Here is a 17,807-nt window from a genome sequence, read left to right on the forward strand (position 1 = left end):
TCTTCATTCACGAGATCCACAAGACTCCTTCAGTCGCCATTTCCGCTTGAACTCCAGTCTTGAGCCATTGACTGATCGGAGCAGAATCGGATTTGGTACCGGGTATCGGAGGCAAAGTCGCGTGAGTGACATCTGTGTGTAAGAGATCGAGAGGTAGAGATTCTGGACGTGGCAGAACTGGGGATCGGATGTAGAGCTAGAGCGTTAAGGAACGGAAAAGACACAAACAGTCGTAGGTTAGTTCAGGGTACAAGCAAAAGATGTGGGACCGAGCCGAGAAAAGAAAAAAAAAGGGACGAACCTCTCCACGAACACGTCCAGTTGAGATCTCGTCTTCGTTGCCTCGAAGTTTGAGCTCGATTCCAGTTGCAGGAGGGCCGACATGAGCTTTCTCTTTGCCCGTCAACCTGACAACTCCAGGAGGCGGCAATCTCTGGTAATCGTACAGGTTTCCATGAGAGAGAGGCGAGAGCAAGCACGCGTGGGACAAAGTCGAAACGGCTGGGATTCCGAACGCGCATCGGAACGTTTCGAGTTTGCCCTGTTCGAGAGGACCATCAAAGAACATGCCTCTCAACATGTGAACTCCTAGGTCTTTGCGAAGTCCTTTGAACAAGATTGAATCCCACAACGTCTTTTTCGAGACACTCCCTTCTCGCAAGAGGCGCAGTTTGCCGTTGCGAGCGAGTTTGATGATGAACCCTGAATCTCCAATCATTTTCTCGAGCGCGACTTTGTAGAGTGGAGTCGCAAACGTTTTTGAAGGGGAGAAGATGAGGGTTGCAGGAGGCGCACTGCGAGAGGTCAAGATGGTCTCGACCTCGTCGGACGAGGGTTCGTCGGACAGCGGAGGGAATGACAACGATGCTGAAGTCGAGATGGCAAGAAGTGCGAGTCCGAACCCATGCGGGGTCGAAGGGTGATGGAAAGTGTAGATCGTGTCTTTAATGGTTGGCTTGCTGGGCGTTGGAGACGCAGGGAACAGTGAGAGCCATGATACGAGCGACGCAGTGAGGCACTGTCAGGCACGACGAATCAGCTCGCTAGTCTCGATCAGAGACGAGGCGGTATGAGAGAGACTCACGACGTGCGAGATGTCGAGAGTGGTTCCTTCCGAGATAAAGGTGAGCGCGAGGTCGGCAGGCTCGGCTGCGATTCTGGTTTCGATGCTCTCTCCCGACAAGACACGACCGGTTGCGAGTATGTCGCTTGCGACTTCTTGAGCGTCCTCACCTCCAATCGAGACAATGACCGCGTCGGCATGAGTAGAAAACCCTGAAGCCGAGACGAGCCGAGTGACCGAGTGCACGATTCCGGTGATGTCGGAATCTTCGGGAATGGCAGAACCGGGCGCGATCACAACGGGCGTGTGCACCGAGGTTGCGAGGGCAAGGATGACGAGTAGCGCGTCTACCCGAGACGGAAAAACAAGCGTCAGCGCGAGCGAGCAGGAGCGAAGCTGGTACAGAAAGAGTGGAACAGACCGGTCGGATCCTCGAGCGCGACGACGACTTTTCGTGGGGTGGTGCCAAATTTGCTCACGAGTCCAGCTCGCAACGCATGGACGAGATCAATCAGTTTCTCACCGCCCTGGACCCACGAGCCTCGGTTTTGGCCTTCCAAGCAGGTCAAGCTGCCTTTGAGGATGTCGTCGAGGGTGCGCACGCTCTTGTCTGGACGCAGGAACGAGCTCGTCGGTTGCTGCGAGGTGGTGTACACTGGTGACTCGTGCTCGAAGCGAGTCGAGGCAGAGTGGGACTGGCGGCCGAGCAAGAACGGGTGGATCTGAGGTGGGGGCGGCCTCGCCTTGTACGCGACGACGAGCACGACGACGAGCACACACGCGAGTGCGAACGTCGTATTGGCTTCAGGTCCGACTTCCATCGTGCGATCGAGTACCGTGGCGAGGGGAAAGGAAGAGACGAGGTAGGTGCCCCTCAAGCGTTCAAGCGCCGAGCAATCGTTTGTTCCATCACCGAGAGCCGCCCTGCAACTCGCCAAATCAAAGATCCACTCTCGGGCCATGGCAGAGCTCAGCTCGCTCGTGCGATCCTTCTACAGCTCGCGTCAAGGCAGGCTCAACCTTCTCGACAATCGCTCAATCGGTACCATCTGCAGTCAGTCCCGTCCTTCGTTTGCAACGGTTCATCCCCGAGCTGACTATATGGAGACTCGACTCAGCGGCGCTCGAACGGCGAGATGTCAAGAAAGCGTTGCTCGACTGTCAGACCTTGTTGAAGCGCCGCCCGAATGAACCTTCGGGACTCGTCAGTCATCTCTGGATCGGAGCAAGCACTCGTATCCATCGTTGTAATTGACGATGTGTTCCCCAGGCTCTCAAACTCGTTGCACTGTCACTCGCATCGAAACCGCTCACCGCCTCGTCGCAACAAGATTGGAACAAATCCCTCGATGCAGTCACAAACAATCCGACCGCGCTCGGAGACAGCGAGATTGTCATGGCTCTGAGTTTCGCGTTGCGCAACATGGGCAAGAGTGAGCCAAATCCCCAATTTTCCTTTTCAACATTTTCACTAAACTTGTATTTGACTGTACAGGTTCAGAAGCAGTCGAGCTATTGACTCGAGCAGCGAGAGACAACAGCGGCAATGAAGAACTCGCCCAGGAAGCGTTCATTCAGATGATCCGAATGAACGAGATCTTGAAAGCGCAAGAGGCAAGTCTTTCTCCTCTTCCCCGGATGTTGCAAACTTGCAAGCTGACTAATATTCATGCGTCCTCCAGCTGAGTCTGCAAATGACCACCAGCTTTGCTTCGAATCCAGACTACATTCTGTGGTCCATCATGACCATCATTCTTCAAATCCGAACCCTGCAACACCCTGAAACCGAAACGTTGCTTGCCCTTGCGGAGAAGCAAGCAACCGAGTATTTCGAATCTTCGACAGAGTACAAGACTGCCGATGAGTTCCACGTTGCCACCCGACTCCTCGAACTTCGAGCCCAATTCTCCCCTTCGCCCTCGACCTATTCACCCCCTCGGTTACCTTCAGTCTCGACTGCGACAAATGCTTCATTGAATCTTCGATCAGTTCTGTTGGATCACTTTGTCTCGAGCGAAGGAGACAAGTGGTGTGAACGCAACCTCGGGTTCGAACTGTGGAGTCGAGAAGCGACCCTCAGGTTTGGAGGGATTGAACGAGGAGAATGGCAAACGTTGTGGCAGAGACTCGAACGCAAACTCGAAGCAGGGTAAAGCTCTCTCGATTCTTTCAGCCCGTGTGCCTGATCGCGAAGCCGACAGCTAACACCCTTCTTGAGCAATAGGGACACGAACTGGCATACGATGCTTTATTTGATCAGAGCTGCATGTTCGATTGCAGCAAGTTCTTCTACATCATATTACGCCGATGCGTCAACGAACCAACAAGCCACGAATCCGAATCCACAAGGTCTCGAAACGCTCAAAGAGACGCGCAAAGTTTTCGAAAAGCTTGCCCAAGAGTCTCCGAAAGCGAAAGTAGAACGGGGATTCCTTCTCGGTCTCCTCGAAATCTCGCGCGAATGCCTTGTCAGGTCATGGAATACGGGTAAATCAACCGCATATTCTGCGCAACTCGCTACAACAATGAGCTGATCCGGTTTGTTCGGACGTTTCAGAAGAATCGCTCGAACCGCTCGTTCTACGATACCTCGAGCAGTTTGGAGGCAAAATGTGTTGCTTCGATGATTTGCTGCCGTACCTTGGACAACTTTCTACAACAGAAGCTCGAGTCGTGCGAGAAAGAGCGCGAGAAATAGCGACGAAAAAGGATCAACTCGTTCGTGAAGTTGTTGACGTGCCCTCGCTACGAACTCCTCAGCTGATCTCATCTCGCTCAAAGCAGACGATGGATGATGCTCGAAGAGTGATCAACGCTCTCAAGATCGATCGGTACCTATCAGACGAGCAGACTGCCGAGGAGGAAGTCGCCCGTGCGCAAGATTATCTCGAACGGTATTTCTCGGCGCTTTCCCTAGGTACGCCTCGCTGTTCGATCTCCTCGTCAGATTGTGATGTTGAACAAGAGAAAAATGCGTAGGGAAAGCGCTGCCTCCTACCGAGTTGCAACCTGCCGACGATTTCGCTCTCTTGTCCGCTCAAGCTTACGTCTCGGCCTATCACTCGTCTCGTACGTTAAAACGCGCTTCAGCAGGTGAAAATCTATCAACAAAACTAATTTTCATCTTGTAACCAGATGACCGATCCCACCTTGAACGAGCGGCTGCTGTGCTCGATCACGCACTACGCTCCTCAAAGTACAAGTACCAGAGTCGAATCCTCTTGATCAACCTGTACCGCCTTCTTGGTGCATCCTCGTTGTCTCTACAACATTATCGCCTGTTCGGAGTCAAGAACATCCAGTACGACACGCTGTCCCACCTCGTGCTTCATCGAGGCTCGACGTACGCGATCGAATCGGGCAAGGAGCTCGGCGTGCACGAGGAAGCAATTCAAACGGAACGATGGTACAAGATGGGTCAAAACGAAGCGGCTCAAATGTCGGTCCAAACATTCACCTTGCCCAATTATGGCAAAGTATGAACATTTCCGCCTTATATGACGCATTCCTCATAGAAGAGTTGTTACGAAGATTGACGCGAGCTTCTTGTAATCTGTACCAGGTTGAGGATTTCGCCGAATTCCGATTGCGACTCGATCAATCACTCGAGAAAAGTCTGTCGGCCCTCGAAGTCCTCCGAACACGGTTATTGCGAGGAGTACTCGATACACCTTTGATCGATGAAGCTGTCGTGAATATCAACAAGATCGCTACTTCGACTAAAACGCTCTTTGACAATCGGGATTTCAAGACTCTGCCCAACTTCCAAGCGCATGGGTCTGCTTCTGTGTGGGATCAGACAGCACTAGGAGGGCGTAATGATGTAAGCATGATACTTCTGCCTCGTCTTGGGGAGACAAGACTGACAAACTCGATTGCGGCTCGCAAGGTGGAGTGGTTACGAGCTTTCGCGACAATCTATTCTCGCTTCCTCTCGCCCTCTCAAACTTCATCCGAGCCTACCCCGAATCCTTCCAGCGTAAGTTTTTCAGAATGGGTATCCGATGCGCGAGTAACACTGATCCGAAGACCTTGTTGCGTAGTTCACACGATCCGAAGCTGCATTGTTTTCTTTCTCGGCCTCCGCACAACGCGCTCTCGTCGCTCCTCTGGATCAAGCAACTGATGCAGAGCAAGCCGCACTCGTATTTTTCAAAGGTACGCTTGCATCTACTTGTAGGCTATGTTTCGAGGGTTACTTCGAGAGGTTCATGAGCTGCGACGGAAAACGAAAACAGATCAAGCGACCCTCTTCTCGACATGCGTTGAAGATACCGTAACACTACCATGGGAATTGGTTCAGATTGCTTCGGTCTCGCTTGAAGCGTTCTCTTTGCTCGAACTCGGTATCGAACAGAGACTCGACGAGATGGCTGCGAACAAGCTTCCAGATCAGGTATGATGAACCTCAACCCTTTCGTTGTCGGATCAAAGTCTTATCATATCACTGATTACCATGTGTTCCCTTTTTTATTTTTTTATTTTTTGTTCTTCCTAACCAGTCGAAACACTCGAAACGATTCCGAGCTTTGCGCACCGCGGCACGGGACGGTCTGAGACAAGTTGGTCAACAGCTCACGGCACACAGCAAGAAGATTGCAAAAGATAGATCCAAGATTGTCGCTGGTTTGAATCCTTTGACTACCCACGAAGCTGTACATCGGTCTTCCCAACTGTTTCTTCTCTCCCCTGCAGAGGAAGGGTCGCTGACTTTGTTATGTTTCGGAATGCAGCTCAATGAGGACAGTCTCACCAACTTTGCTCATGCTCTCGTCGAATCGAGAAAGGTCTCGACTGAAGGACTTGCCGCCACGATTCACCGTAGAACCGCAAAATAGAGAAGAAGCAGAAGACGATAAAACCTATTGCATTATTACGAATGATCGCATTGGGCGTTCCCACCTTTGAACGCGCATAGACTTGCTCAGACTAAGCTTTCGCTTGTCTTTGATGTGTCGTGCTGGTCCCGACTGTCGAGTTTTAGATCGTCTTGATCCTCGGCTGGCGCCTTGTTGTTTGCTTGTCTCTTCCATCCGATCCAGCCACTTGTGTTCGGTCCTCGCCCCATCAGCAAGAGTAAAGCTGTCACGCCCAAAGCGACATGTAACGCGTACGCCGCACGCCATCCTTCTCGTAGGAACAGTTTCGGACCAACGGCAGATCCAGTTGCTTGTCTGCATTTTCCAGTTTCGAGAGAGTCAGGCGTTTCTCACCTGTGGGCAAGGTTCGATCGAACGTACCCAGCAAAGACGAATGCCATGTATACACCATTGATGCGACCGCGTGCGAGTGGATCGATCCTTTTCAGAGCACATTTGAGTGAGTCTTTTACCAGGCGAATGTGTGGAAGGAGGAGAACGGTGGTCAGGGTTACCTATAGATCCGACTCTGGTTTCCAATCGTATTCCCTTGATGAAAGAGATCGACACCTGGTCAAGAACGCGCAGGAGATCGAGCGTCAGGCTGCTACGGAACAAAAAGCTGAGCTTGATTGGACTCACAGATACAGGCAATGATGACCGGTGCCAGGTTGAGTGCGGCAGTTCCGAGACAGATCACGGCGATGATGGTTTGTCCAACAGCGGCGATCGAACAGGTGAACCAAGGGTCGAGTCGATCCGTGAGTCTACCCGCCCACGGCACAACCGAGATTGCAACGATCCCTGTTAGTCCGAACAACCCAATCTCGAACCTGAAGCGTCGGATAAAGAAAGGAAAAAGAGTCAGGTCACGGTTGAAAACCTAGGGTGACCCTGATTTCAGTAGCAGCAGCAACGCACGTGTCGTAGCTGTAGGGAGGGCTTGACAAGAGAAACGTCAAACACGTCCACCAGCTCGCAAGGATCGTGGTCATGAAGTATCCAACTAGGCACGCCTGGACGAGAACGGGTGAAGTGCAGAAGAGGACCAGCATGCTAAAGAAGGAGAAGGAGAATATCAGACTTCAAGCTTCAAGCGCGAGCCGAGCTGAAAGGGACGAGACGAAGCCGGGCATCAAGCTCACCTTTTCAAGATGCCAAAATACCCTAGACCCGTATCTTTCTTGGCAAAGTCGGGCAACCAGAGGTACAGCACGATCAAGAGGGCAAATTGGCACGCAGCACTGACAAAATAGATATTGCTGGAAATCTCACGGCTGGGTCAGTGATTGCTGGCGAGATCAAGCAGAGATGGCAGAGTAGCTTACTTGGGTGAATTGGTCAAGTGTGCGACTACCCCGGAGACAACCCTTCCAAATGTCCATCCGCAGAGTAGTCCACTGACCGTGATGGAAACTGCCAAAGCTCGCTTCCCGGGTGCAGCCAAGTCGGCCGTCAAGGGATTCACGATCTGAGGAGTCACCTGAATCGTGTCTCGATATCGTCAGCGCAGTATGATTCAGGGTCAAACGGGTGGACTATACGAACAGAGAACAGTCCGACAATAAAAGAGAGCGCCTGAAACCCTACAAAGCTGGCCACGAGGGCTTGTCCGAGCGAGAATACGGCTGTCAAGAAGACGAGGGCGAGGAGTAGTGGTCGGCGGGGGACAAGGTCGCCCAGTGGTGTGATCAGCAGGAGCCCGACAAGGTAGCCGGCTTGGATCAACGAGGCTACAATGGTCACATCGTCCCGTGAAACCTGGTAACGCTCGGCGAGTTGCACTAGTATCTGCATTTAACGGCAAGCACAGATGTCAGGCTAGCTGAACTTGAAACGGGAGAATTACAGGTAAAAACTTTACAGGCTGAGGATCTGCATCGCGATAAAGAGACCGTCAGTTCCTACGATCGCCGCTGCATAGAGATGATGGTTACTGACAATAGAGATTTGCGATAGTGAACGTCGACGTTCCAGCCAGAATGAGGTTAAGCCAAAGTGACAACTGCGGGTCTTGTTTGGTCACAGCAGGCTGCACTTTGCGTCGACATCTTTGAGGGATTGGCAAGATCCAGAAGTCTCTCGTTCTTGGGATCTCAGCCATGATAGGAGGCCGAGTAGATGGAGTGTGCGACCAGTGATGAGCTTTGTTCACGCTCGGGACCTTGACAGCTTCCGGTTTCGACCTATTTCTCTTTCAACTTCGCGTAGTACGTCCGAATGAGTGTTCAAGCCAACAGGAGCAGTGTCAGTCTCGTAAGGATACACGTTATGGCTCCGTGATTCGGGCGCAACGGAACTTCGAGGGAAGTTTCGGAGGGAATCGTTCTCCGGATGCACCCGAAATCGATTAAAAAAGATCACTAAGCACATGTTTCGACACCCTTTGATCAGCTGGCTCGATTTTCCCCTTATGACGTCCTGGAGGATCTATATAGAGGGTGGAGGTACCATGCTGTTCTGTCCACCCTCACCACGCGATCGAAAGATTCCGGAAGGGGATGCCAAAGCCTCCGTGAATGATTCGGTGGGACATTCCAATACAAAGTACCGTTCCTTTTGGAATAACAGATATCTCGGATTACAGCAACAAATTCAAATGACCAGAAACTATGAAACAGCAGAAACTGAGGAAACAAGACAAAAGAGAGATAAGAAAAGGGCTGTTCACTGTTCGAGCTCGATCCTGTGACCTTTGATCTTGACGAGCAGGAGAGGTACCAACGAGAACACCATCCATAGGGCCGCGACGACAAACACGAGTTCGGCCCAGCGTTCTAGAGAGAAGACGTAGATCGCTCCAAACAGGGAAGGACCAATGATCGCTTCCGTCATGGTCGCGAGTGCAGACAAGCATGCAAGGATTTTGCCGGCGTCGTCGGGTGAAGCGAATGCGAGCGCGAGGGATTGTAGGGCGGGCATGACGAGCGATGATGGCGCGGTCAGAGCGGAACCTATGACAAAATTGCGCGAAGTCGTAGCCGGGATCGTAGAGTACAGGTAGCCGAGGACTGTCACGAAACATGACCATCGAGCAGTTGACAAGTCAAATACTGTCGAGAACAAGCAGGAACGAGGAGGCTTCAGTACACGCAAGTCGTCAAGATCTCGCCGGCAGGACTCACCGGTATCGGCCACTTTCTTTAGCTTGGCTGCTTCAGTATCCCACTTGAGAGCTTCTTGAACCGACTCTAGATCATCTTGATCGATTTCAGGCCGAGGTTGGGCAGGAACCGGTGCAGGTTTGCGCAAGAACTTGACCACGAAAGGGACGATGCCCGCAAGCAACGCGACACGAATCGAAGCGAGGAAGGTGATCCATCGTCCAATCTCCTTGGGAGTCCAGCCGAATTTTGAGCGAGCATACAGCAACTTGACCGGCAACTGTTTAGCGCGATGGCACGAGTCAGTATCAAACAAAACAGAATCGTCTCAGCGGCACAAAGGCTGACCATTCCCTGCGTGACGCCAAAAGATTCGTTGTCAGTGTTTCATCAATCCGAATGCAGGGTAGAACAGATTCAAGGTCGGTTCTTACGGGTACGATCATTGCGAGCGAATACGACAAGGCGATCAGAGTCAATCGCCAGTCCTTCTTCGGTTTATCTGTCGATACTTCATCCGCAGCGATGGCTCTCGGTAACAAGACTTCGAACGGCTTGAGGAGTTCGGCCGGCACTTTTGCGAGTCGAACCAGGATCGGGTCGGGTTTCGTGCGTTCTTCGACAGTGCCAATGACGGAGGGAGGACGGGAAGTACGCATCGAAGGAAGGAGAGACTCGGGCATGAAAGGAAGGGTGACAAGATAGATCGCTCGCGCGATCACTTGCGCGGCGTAGATGAGAATGACACCAAACGCGAATTCGCTTATGAGGATCGAACCTGCGGGAAACCCCCGACTAAGTATGAGTCAGATACTGAGTAGGGGCGAGCGTAAGGAGTAGGCACGTACCCAAGACCGGTCCGATGCCCACTCCGAGCATGTACACGGCAAAGAACCCGGACAAGAGTTGCGTCTTGGATCCTTCGACGGCGCAATCACCAAGGTACGCACAAGACACCGCCATACCAGTCAATTGTCCGCCCGCGAGACCTCCAAGGCAGGCCCCCAGCAAGAGGGCGCGGTATCCGAACAGGTTGGGAAACGCAAGGACCCTATCGACCCCTTCCAAAGTCAGTACCAGTTGGCGCGATCGATAAAAAGAAAGGGGGCTCACAGGACGTAAAACGCGGCAGTTACGAGTTCACCCCCGCTCGAGACGGCAAGAATGGCACGACGGCCGTACTTATCGGACAGCTTGCCCCAGTATCCCGAGGTCAGTGCGCTCAACACCCCACATACGAGGGCGATACTTGTGACTGTACTCGCGAGACGAACCCCAACTACGTGGTCAGGCTACGAGCATGATGGCAGGCGGGGGGAAAGGAAAGGGCTCTTCTTACCAATCTCGGTCGAATCTTTCGAGACGGCGGGAGATGCCCGACACCTCGCGATCCAGTCTGCTTCTGGGCTTCCAGGGAGAGAGAGGAACGTCCCCATACCGGACGCCATCGATGCTGGAGGTTCGAGCGTAGGATCGATCTCGGCGATTCGACGACATGCCATCTAAACCGACAATCAGGGGGCAGATTAGAAGGTAGTCATCTCACTTCGTGTACCTCCTTTTTCCAGATGGTTTACCTGGCTCAGGACTTCGGTCTCTACAGTTGCGCTTGCACCCATCAACACGGCAAAAACGAGCGTCGCTAATCGAACACGGTCGCGTGAGCAGCTTTGCAACATGGACAGACATGACTCAAGATATCGGTTTCTGACCTGGCAGAATCCTACACGAGGCAGTCAATCGAAAAAAAGAAAACAGGGGAGGTCAGAAAATCGTGAGCCATGCGGTGCACATTTCGACGACGATCATGAATCTCGATGATTCGAAGCCGACTGACCACAGACTGTTGGCTTTGCGTTTCTCCTTGATGACTTTGACATGCTGAGTACGTCTCAAGAGTCCGGTACGTTCATCTACGACTTGATCTTGTTCGATCACGATCGCTGCCGAAGGCGGTGGAGGTGGCAGCGAGATTGCTGATACACTGGCATCCATCTGAGGGGGCTGAGGTTCACTCGAAGGACGTTATTTCTGTGACGCCGCACGGTGACTTGTTGGAGAGGAGGAGGGAACGAGACGGAAAGGTGCGATAACTACAGGAGGTCCGGCCGGCAAGCTGTCCCGGCCCCACTTCTCCCACATGTATTTTGGGATCACCAGTGGCGCAAGGGTTCAAATGTCGATGAACCCTGGAGACGATGGGCTATCTTGCATTAATCCTCAACTCTCGTGATACCGACACGAAAGAAGAGATATTCCAAGGAAAAAGGACAGCTGGTCCTTTCCTCGTTTTTGTTTTTCTTTCAGGCAGAACTTGCGTGATAACGAAATCACCCCTATACTCTATGCCTTGACCCATGCAGCTCCACCTTTGCGGTCACCCGAGTTGTTCGTGTTGTTGTTGCTGCTACCGTTGACTTTCACAGCAGCGTTGCCACGAGGTTTGGGTAGAGGAAGAGGTTTCGCTCGAAGTCCTTCGTACACATCCGAAAACTGTGACAGAAAATCGCCGATTAGTTTTCGAAGCAAAAGAGATGATCGCGGGAGGGGGAATTCATGCGTACCTTGAGACCGTGTCGGAGGAAGAAGTCTCCATACCGCCGAGAAGTGGTCGACTGCGCAACCGAGAGGTGTCCCTGAACAAAAAAACGAAGGGGAAGGGGAAAGCGCATCAGAACGGAATATGCCAAGAACAAGTTGTTTTGGGTTCTCACCTCGTCGATTCCAAAGTTGACATCCGAGACGCCAACGACTTGACCTTCGAGCAAACTGCCTTGTTCCCACGTGAGTTTCCTCGCGCCTCCTTTCGCAGCCATCAACATCTCGAGCACGCGTTCCTCGTCAACGTCGAGGAACTTGGCGAGTTTGTCGGTACCCAACGTCGTGTACAAACGCAAGAACGACCTCAACGTCGCAGTCGACAACTGAGGTTCGACTTGAGTCAAGAATAATCCGAGTTGGTGAGTCGAAGGATCGGCGAGGGTCGAGAAGTGTTCGAGGATTTCGTTCGATTCGGTTTCGTAGGGAGGTGGGTTCGGAGAGATGAATCGAGGTGCACCGTGGACGAACAACTCTTGGAACGATTCGACCGAATCGACTCCACCTCGAGCCATCTTGGCAAACTGGTCCCCAAACTTGTCCTTCATGGCGGTCGAGATCCCTTCGTCGACTTTGGTCGGGCACAACGCTTGACAGATCGCGAGCAGGGCGTACATGCGGTCGGCAGTCTTGTTGATCTGGTCGAACTGACTTCCACGTTGGAAGTGCTTGAGGCGCAAGACGAAGAACAGGATGTGCGAGAAGGCACGAATCGCGTCCGGGTAGCGTCCGAGCATCAAGTAGGCGAATCCGACGTAGTAGTACACGGCAACGTGGGCCGAAGTGACTCGCGTGAACAAGGCCTTCTTGTTGAGGTCGATCCCGTCGAGCATCGACAACGCGAGCGTGTAGTCTCCGAGGAGGACGTGCACGCGCACGAGACCGAGGATCGAAAAGTATCCGAGGTGGTGGTACAGAGGGATCGAGCCGTACTCTCCAGCAGCAGCACTGCGACATCAACGAATTCAGGTTCTCAGGTTAGTCGATCGGAAGCTGCCAGGTTGCTCGACTCGGCAAGAGACACGATACGCACTCGACATCCTCTCCCTTCTGAGCAGCTTGCAGCTGATCTTGGATCTTGGACTTTTGAATGAGCGAGTAGAGAACGTTGAGGACCGAGTAGCAGGACCAGACCTGCAGAAACCACGGCAAAACCAAGGTGAGCGAATTGTCGCAAGAACGCAGCGGGGAAAGGAAAGACTCGCCTGTCCGGATTCGGCGAGGATCGCCTTTTCCTCTTCAGTCTTGCCAGCGACCTTGTTGCGCCACAGGGCGAACGAAGTGTACTGGTAGACAAACTCGTCGATGCTGCACGCGGACCCATCCGTCAGAGAGGGTGTCTCGAAATCTCGTCAAAGTGGGAAATTGCTCACATGTTGTAGAGCCAGTCGATCGGGAGCGAGAGGGGGACGGGACCGGGCGAGTTGAGGATCAGGTTGAACAGGGAGCAGTAGTTTTCGTACGACGCGATGCGGTCCTCGAGGTCGGGTTGAAGACGCGCAATGACGTGACGGTAGTACAGCTCGCGATAGAGAGTCAAGAACACCTCGTCTGTCCGAGTGCCAACTTGGGAGTCAGCCGGAAGAAAGGAACCCCGAAAAGGCGAAGTCATCTTACCGTGGTTGACGAGGGGAGCGATCACTTCAGCCTCGGGCCACTCGGTCTTGGCAAAGAACTTGTCGGTGAGACGGTTCCATCCTGCCTCGTACGCCGACTGGATGTCGGCGAGGTTGGGTTGGTTCGCGTTGAGGAGCGACCACAGTTGGATCAGGTAGTGCTTGACGGGTTCAGGGACCGACGCGAGCGCTTCGAGTGCCTGAGCTTGGGAAGCGGCAGCCTCGGCGATGCGCTGCTGCTGAGCGATTTGCTCTGTGGGCACGAGTGCGAGCGAACGAGATGAGCGCGCAGATTCATCAAAAGTTCATCTTCGCGAACACTCCTCGCTGGGATGCTCGAGCAGCCCTCGTCGCGCCGGACAAGACGCGACGTTGCCAGTACGCGACGCTCCAGCAGCGAACGAGAGGCGAGGCGGACGAGAGCGAGGGTCGAGATGAAAGACGCGAGAGTGAAACTGACCATTCTCTGCGTCCGTGTACAGCTGGTCGCCGCCCTGCATGCCAAAGTCGACGCCATCCTCGTAAAAGTCCTCGTCGACGTTGACTTCGTACGGTGCCTGCATGATGGGGAGGGTGATGGGACAGAGAGAAATGTCGAGCGAACTTAGTATTGCAGTTGTAATCGATAATCCTTGAATTGAACCAGTCCTTATCGAATTCGAATTGCGGGATTAGGCTCGTCGTGTCCTCCTCCTGTGTGCCGCACTCGATCATGGCCGACACGCATGGAGTGACCGAGTACCCTACACTGCTCCGTGAGTACTCTGACGCGGCCTGCGCGCCCGCTCGCTCGTCTCGGTGGGTGCATCGTCATTGACCCGGCCCCTCGCTTCGGCTCGTCCGTCCTGGTCAACCGTCTGCAGGCAGTGAGCACATGAGCCTCGTGCAGGTCAGTCCCATCCCGTCTCGTTCTGCTTCAGCTCGACCGGCAAGCTCACTCGGCGAGGGGTTGACAGCTGTTCTGCCCGATCGACGTCGCACACGCCACGGTCGAAGCACTCGGCGAACTCGAGCGCATCCAGTTCAAAGACCTCAACCCCGACGTGAACCCGTTCCAGCGTACCTATGTCTCCCAGATTCGCAAATGTGACGAGGTCCGTTCCCTTCCGCTCGTGCAGATTCCTCGCTCTCGACGATCCAGCCTCGGTGACTGACACGCCACGAACCTGGCAGGCCGAACGTCGCTTGCGATACTTGACTCAACAGATCTCGGCCCAGGGCATCTCGATCCGTCCGTACGAAGAAACTGTCGCGCTCCTGTCGGGTCGCTCGGGACCGCAAGCGCTCGAGGAACTCGACTCGCGCCTGTCGGAATCCGAGCAGCGCGTTCAATCGATGAACACGTCGTACGAGAACCTCGAGAAGCGCGCGCTCGAACTCGAAGAGGCTCGACAAGTCCTGCGCGAGACCGACATCTTTTTCAACGAGGCTCAGAACCGCCGCGGCGAGATTCGTTCGAGTTTCGAAGACGATCAAGACGCCCCCCTTCTCGGAGACGTCGAGGGCAACGTCGCCGCCTCACAAGCTGCTGCCGAAGTAGGTGCTGGAGGCAACTATGGCGGGTTCGAACTCGAGTGAGCTCTTTCTCAGCTCTCACGATCGTATGTAATGCTGACATCGAAACACTAGGTTTGTCGCGGGTACGATCGACCGAGCACGCATGGGCACGTTTGAACGCGTGCTGTGGCGAGTCCTGCGAGGCAATCTGTACATGAACGTGAGCAAGCACCTTCCCCCCCTCCTTCAAGAACCAAAGTCCTGACGTTTTTCCTCTCACACTGGACAGTACGCCGAGATTGACGACTCGATCTTGCCCGTGCCGACTTCCGAAGCCGGCTCGAGTGCCGGAGGCGAAGAGAAGAAACTGCGCAAGAACGTCTTTATTATCTTTGCACATGGTCAAGACCTACTCGACAAGATTCGCAAGATTGCCGAGTCGATGGGCGCGACGTTGTTTGCGATCGATTCTTCCGCCGAGAAACGCGAGGACAAACTGCGCGAAGTCACGTCTCGACTCGAAGACCTGCACAGCGTCCTGTACACGACGAACCAGACGCGTCGATCCGAGCTGCTCAAACTCGCCGAATCGATCTCGGCGTGGTGGGCACTTGTTCGGAAAGAGAAGGTCATCTTCTCGACCCTCAACATGTGGCAGTGGGATCAAGGGCGCAAGACGCTCATGGCTGAAGGTTGGGTTCCAACTCGAGATCTCGGCAACGTTCAGTCTGCGCTCCGAAGAGCCTCTGTGCGTGCTTTTTTCTCATTACCTCTTCTCCACCTGCGCTTGTTGCAGAAGGGTTGCTGACCCTTGATCGCTCGCTTTACAGGAAAATGCCAACACGTCGGTTTCTGCCGTCCTGCACCAACTTCGCACTACAGCAACCCCGCCGACATTCCATCGCACCAACAAGTTCACCGAGGGGTTCCAGAACATCATCGATGCGTACGGAATCGGATCGTACCAAGAGGTTAACCCGGGCCTGTTCACGGTCATCACGTTCCCGTTCCTGTTTGCGGTCATGTTTGGTGACATTGGTCACGGTATCCTCATGACGCTCAGTGCATTCACCCTCATCCTGTTGGAGAAGCGATTCACAAAAGGCACCGGATCCGAAGTGAGTTTCCTACACGGACCCGCTCGGTTCCCCGTCGCTAAACAACTTTGATCGATTTATTAGATTTTCGACACGTTCTACTATGGACGATACATCATCTTCCTCATGGGCCTGTTTGCGATCTACACTGGATTCCTCTACAACGACATTTTCTCGCTCTCGCTGCGCATCTTCCCCTCTGGCTGGAAGTGGCCCTCCGAGTTTGGCAGTGGTCCTGTCGAAGCGTTGTCGACGGGCAAGACGTACTTTATGGGTCTCGATCCCGAATGGCACGGATCGGACAACATCCTCATCTTTACCAATTCGCTCAAGATGAAAATGTCGGTCGTCATGGGTGTCATTCATGTGCGTTCAATTTTGCCCCAAACTCGTTTCTATTCGAAACTTAGCTCCGTCAGGTCTCTGATCATTCGTGTCGAAAACACAGATGTCGTTCGCAATCTGTCTCCAAGTGTTGAACCACTTGCACTTCAAGCGTCCCGAATTGATCTGGGCCGAGTTCCTACCTCAGATCCTGTTCATGGAGTCGATCTTTGGATACCTGATCGTGTGCATCATTTACAAATGGTCGGTCGATTGGGACGCGGCGGGCAAAGCACCTCCCAACTTGCTCAACATGCTCATCAAGATGTTCCTCTCGCCGGGCAACGTCGACCCTTCGGAACAACTGTATGCGGGTCAATCGTTCGTTCAAGTCGTGTTGCTCCTCCTCGCGCTCGTCTGTGTCCCGTGGATGCTCTGCACTCGTCCGTACCTCGAGTACCGCGAGACGCAGAGGATCAAGGAACAAGGCTACCAAGGCATCTCGAACGGACACTCGGACGGAGAACTGTCTCACGAGACGGACGACGAGGAAGGACACGAGAACGGACATGCCGTTGCACACGAGGAACAAGGCGAACAACACGAGGAACATGACATGGGAGAGATCATCATTCACCAAGTCATTCGTCAGTCTCGATCCCCTCTCCTTCTTTCACCTTGTTCGATTCACTGACTTGGCGAGTAAATACGATCTCGGGGAAAACAGATACGATCGAGTTTTGCTTGGGATGCATCTCAAACACGGCTTCGTACTTGCGTTTGTGGGCGCTCTCGCTCGCGCACGCACAGTTGTCCGAAGTGTTGTGGAACATGACGATCGAAGGCGCGTTCGAAATGGAAGGAGTGTTTGCCATCTTTTTCCTCGTCGCCATGTTCACCATGTGGTTTGTCCTCACCATCGCCATGTACGTTTCCTTTTTTCCTTCTTCTTCTCTCTCTTTTCGGGGATTGAAAACTCGCTTGTTTTGACTTGTGACTGACACTTTCGCGTGCTGGATTTGATTTAACTTTCAGTCTCTGTGTCATGGAAGGCCTTTCAGCATTCTTGCACGCTCTGCGATTGCACTGGGTCGAGTTCAACTCCAAGTTCTTCCAAGGCGCTGGAACTGCGTTCGAACCTCTCTCGTTCGTTGGAACCGACGAGGTAAAACTCTTCCTCCGCCCCCTCCTCTCTTGTCACTCGAGAGAGAACTGACGCTTTTCTTTTTCCTTTTTCCCACCAGATTCCCGAAGGTGTTATTCAATAGAAACTTTCAAGCCAATCCGAAACAAATATCTTTTTCTCTCCTCTTCTCACTCGCATCAAGTTTTTCCCGTTTCTTCTATGTTTTCTGTGTGCTCTTCCCCTTTCTTCTTTATTTTTCTTCGCTCTCATGCGCGCTCTCTTTTCTACCGACAATGTTTTCTTTTGCAAAGCAAACCTCTTTGTTCACCATGTTGGTTCGCACGCTGAAGAGAAGATTGATTGAACCCACTTGCATCTTGTCGATTGATACACGAAATGCTAGGTGTGTGGACTTGCCGAGGTAAAGTGAACCCAAGCGATTCTTTCTAACCTCGTGGATTTCAATGGCAATAATAAGAAGAAAAACATTCATACTTGTACTTATACACTCGTTGAAGAACCG

At 53.1% G+C, this 17,807-nt stretch overlaps 6 protein-coding genes across 6 annotated transcripts; 2 read left to right on the forward strand and 4 right to left on the reverse strand.

Annotated features, from left to right (window-relative positions):
* Window positions 1–7: 7 nt before the first annotated feature.
* Window positions 8–1,884, reverse strand: JCM15063_002270 (uncharacterized protein; the record flags this gene model as incomplete). The annotated part of the gene is made up of 4 exons (XM_076678173.1): window positions 8–196; window positions 302–1,018; window positions 1,085–1,410; window positions 1,485–1,884. 4 exons carry the CDS (start codon window positions 1,882–1,884, stop codon window positions 8–10), a joined length of 1,632 nt encoding a protein of 543 aa, XP_076534771.1.
* A 139-nt stretch (window positions 1,885–2,023) lies between these two features.
* Window positions 2,024–5,901, forward strand: JCM15063_002271 (MDM20/NAA25 family protein; the record flags this gene model as incomplete). The annotated part of the gene is made up of 15 exons (XM_076678174.1): window positions 2,024–2,117; window positions 2,182–2,267; window positions 2,334–2,496; window positions 2,559–2,677; window positions 2,746–3,212; window positions 3,288–3,550; window positions 3,621–3,980; window positions 4,043–4,132; window positions 4,199–4,539; window positions 4,626–4,886; window positions 4,953–5,042; window positions 5,107–5,221; window positions 5,302–5,459; window positions 5,566–5,718; window positions 5,797–5,901. 15 exons carry the CDS (start codon window positions 2,024–2,026, stop codon window positions 5,899–5,901), a joined length of 2,865 nt encoding a protein of 954 aa, XP_076534772.1.
* Window positions 5,902–5,987: 86 nt separating this feature from the next.
* JCM15063_002272 (MFS transporter) lies at window positions 5,988–8,026 on the reverse strand (the record flags this gene model as incomplete). Its single annotated transcript, XM_076678175.1, has 10 exons — window positions 5,988–6,237; window positions 6,304–6,363; window positions 6,438–6,492; window positions 6,565–6,755; window positions 6,844–6,978; window positions 7,068–7,184; window positions 7,251–7,405; window positions 7,471–7,713; window positions 7,787–7,797; window positions 7,864–8,026. The coding sequence occupies 10 exons, from the start codon at window positions 8,024–8,026 to the stop codon at window positions 5,988–5,990; spliced, it is 1,380 nt and encodes a 459-aa protein (XP_076534773.1).
* A 563-nt stretch (window positions 8,027–8,589) lies between these two features.
* On the reverse strand, window positions 8,590–11,021 carry JCM15063_002273 (uncharacterized protein; the record flags this gene model as incomplete). The annotated part of the gene is made up of 10 exons (XM_076678176.1): window positions 8,590–8,975; window positions 9,048–9,306; window positions 9,375–9,380; window positions 9,461–9,804; window positions 9,875–10,077; window positions 10,140–10,281; window positions 10,366–10,528; window positions 10,604–10,668; window positions 10,739–10,749; window positions 10,819–11,021. The coding sequence occupies 10 exons, from the start codon at window positions 11,019–11,021 to the stop codon at window positions 8,590–8,592; spliced, it is 1,782 nt and encodes a 593-aa protein (XP_076534774.1).
* A 348-nt stretch (window positions 11,022–11,369) lies between these two features.
* JCM15063_002274 (uncharacterized protein) lies at window positions 11,370–13,803 on the reverse strand (the record flags this gene model as incomplete). The annotated part of the gene is made up of 8 exons (XM_076678177.1): window positions 11,370–11,519; window positions 11,591–11,662; window positions 11,741–12,572; window positions 12,658–12,758; window positions 12,830–12,932; window positions 12,998–13,175; window positions 13,242–13,493; window positions 13,701–13,803. The coding sequence occupies 8 exons, from the start codon at window positions 13,801–13,803 to the stop codon at window positions 11,370–11,372; spliced, it is 1,791 nt and encodes a 596-aa protein (XP_076534775.1).
* Window positions 13,804–13,952: 149 nt separating this feature from the next.
* Window positions 13,953–17,426, forward strand: JCM15063_002275 (V-type ATPase subunit a family protein; the record flags this gene model as incomplete). The annotated part of the gene is made up of 12 exons (XM_076678178.1): window positions 13,953–13,995; window positions 14,104–14,129; window positions 14,197–14,334; window positions 14,414–14,814; window positions 14,870–14,957; window positions 15,027–15,485; window positions 15,568–15,855; window positions 15,919–16,200; window positions 16,283–16,805; window positions 16,886–17,084; window positions 17,194–17,323; window positions 17,403–17,426. 12 exons carry the CDS (start codon window positions 13,953–13,955, stop codon window positions 17,424–17,426), a joined length of 2,601 nt encoding a protein of 866 aa, XP_076534776.1.
* Window positions 17,427–17,807: the final 381 nt, after the last annotated feature.

Source organism: Sporobolomyces koalae (assembly GCF_050403365.1).
Source record: "Sporobolomyces koalae JCM15063 DNA, S_koalae_JCM15063T_v1_ctg12, whole genome shotgun sequence".
NCBI classification, from domain to species: Eukaryota; Fungi; Basidiomycota; class Microbotryomycetes; order Sporidiobolales; family Sporidiobolaceae; genus Sporobolomyces; species Sporobolomyces koalae.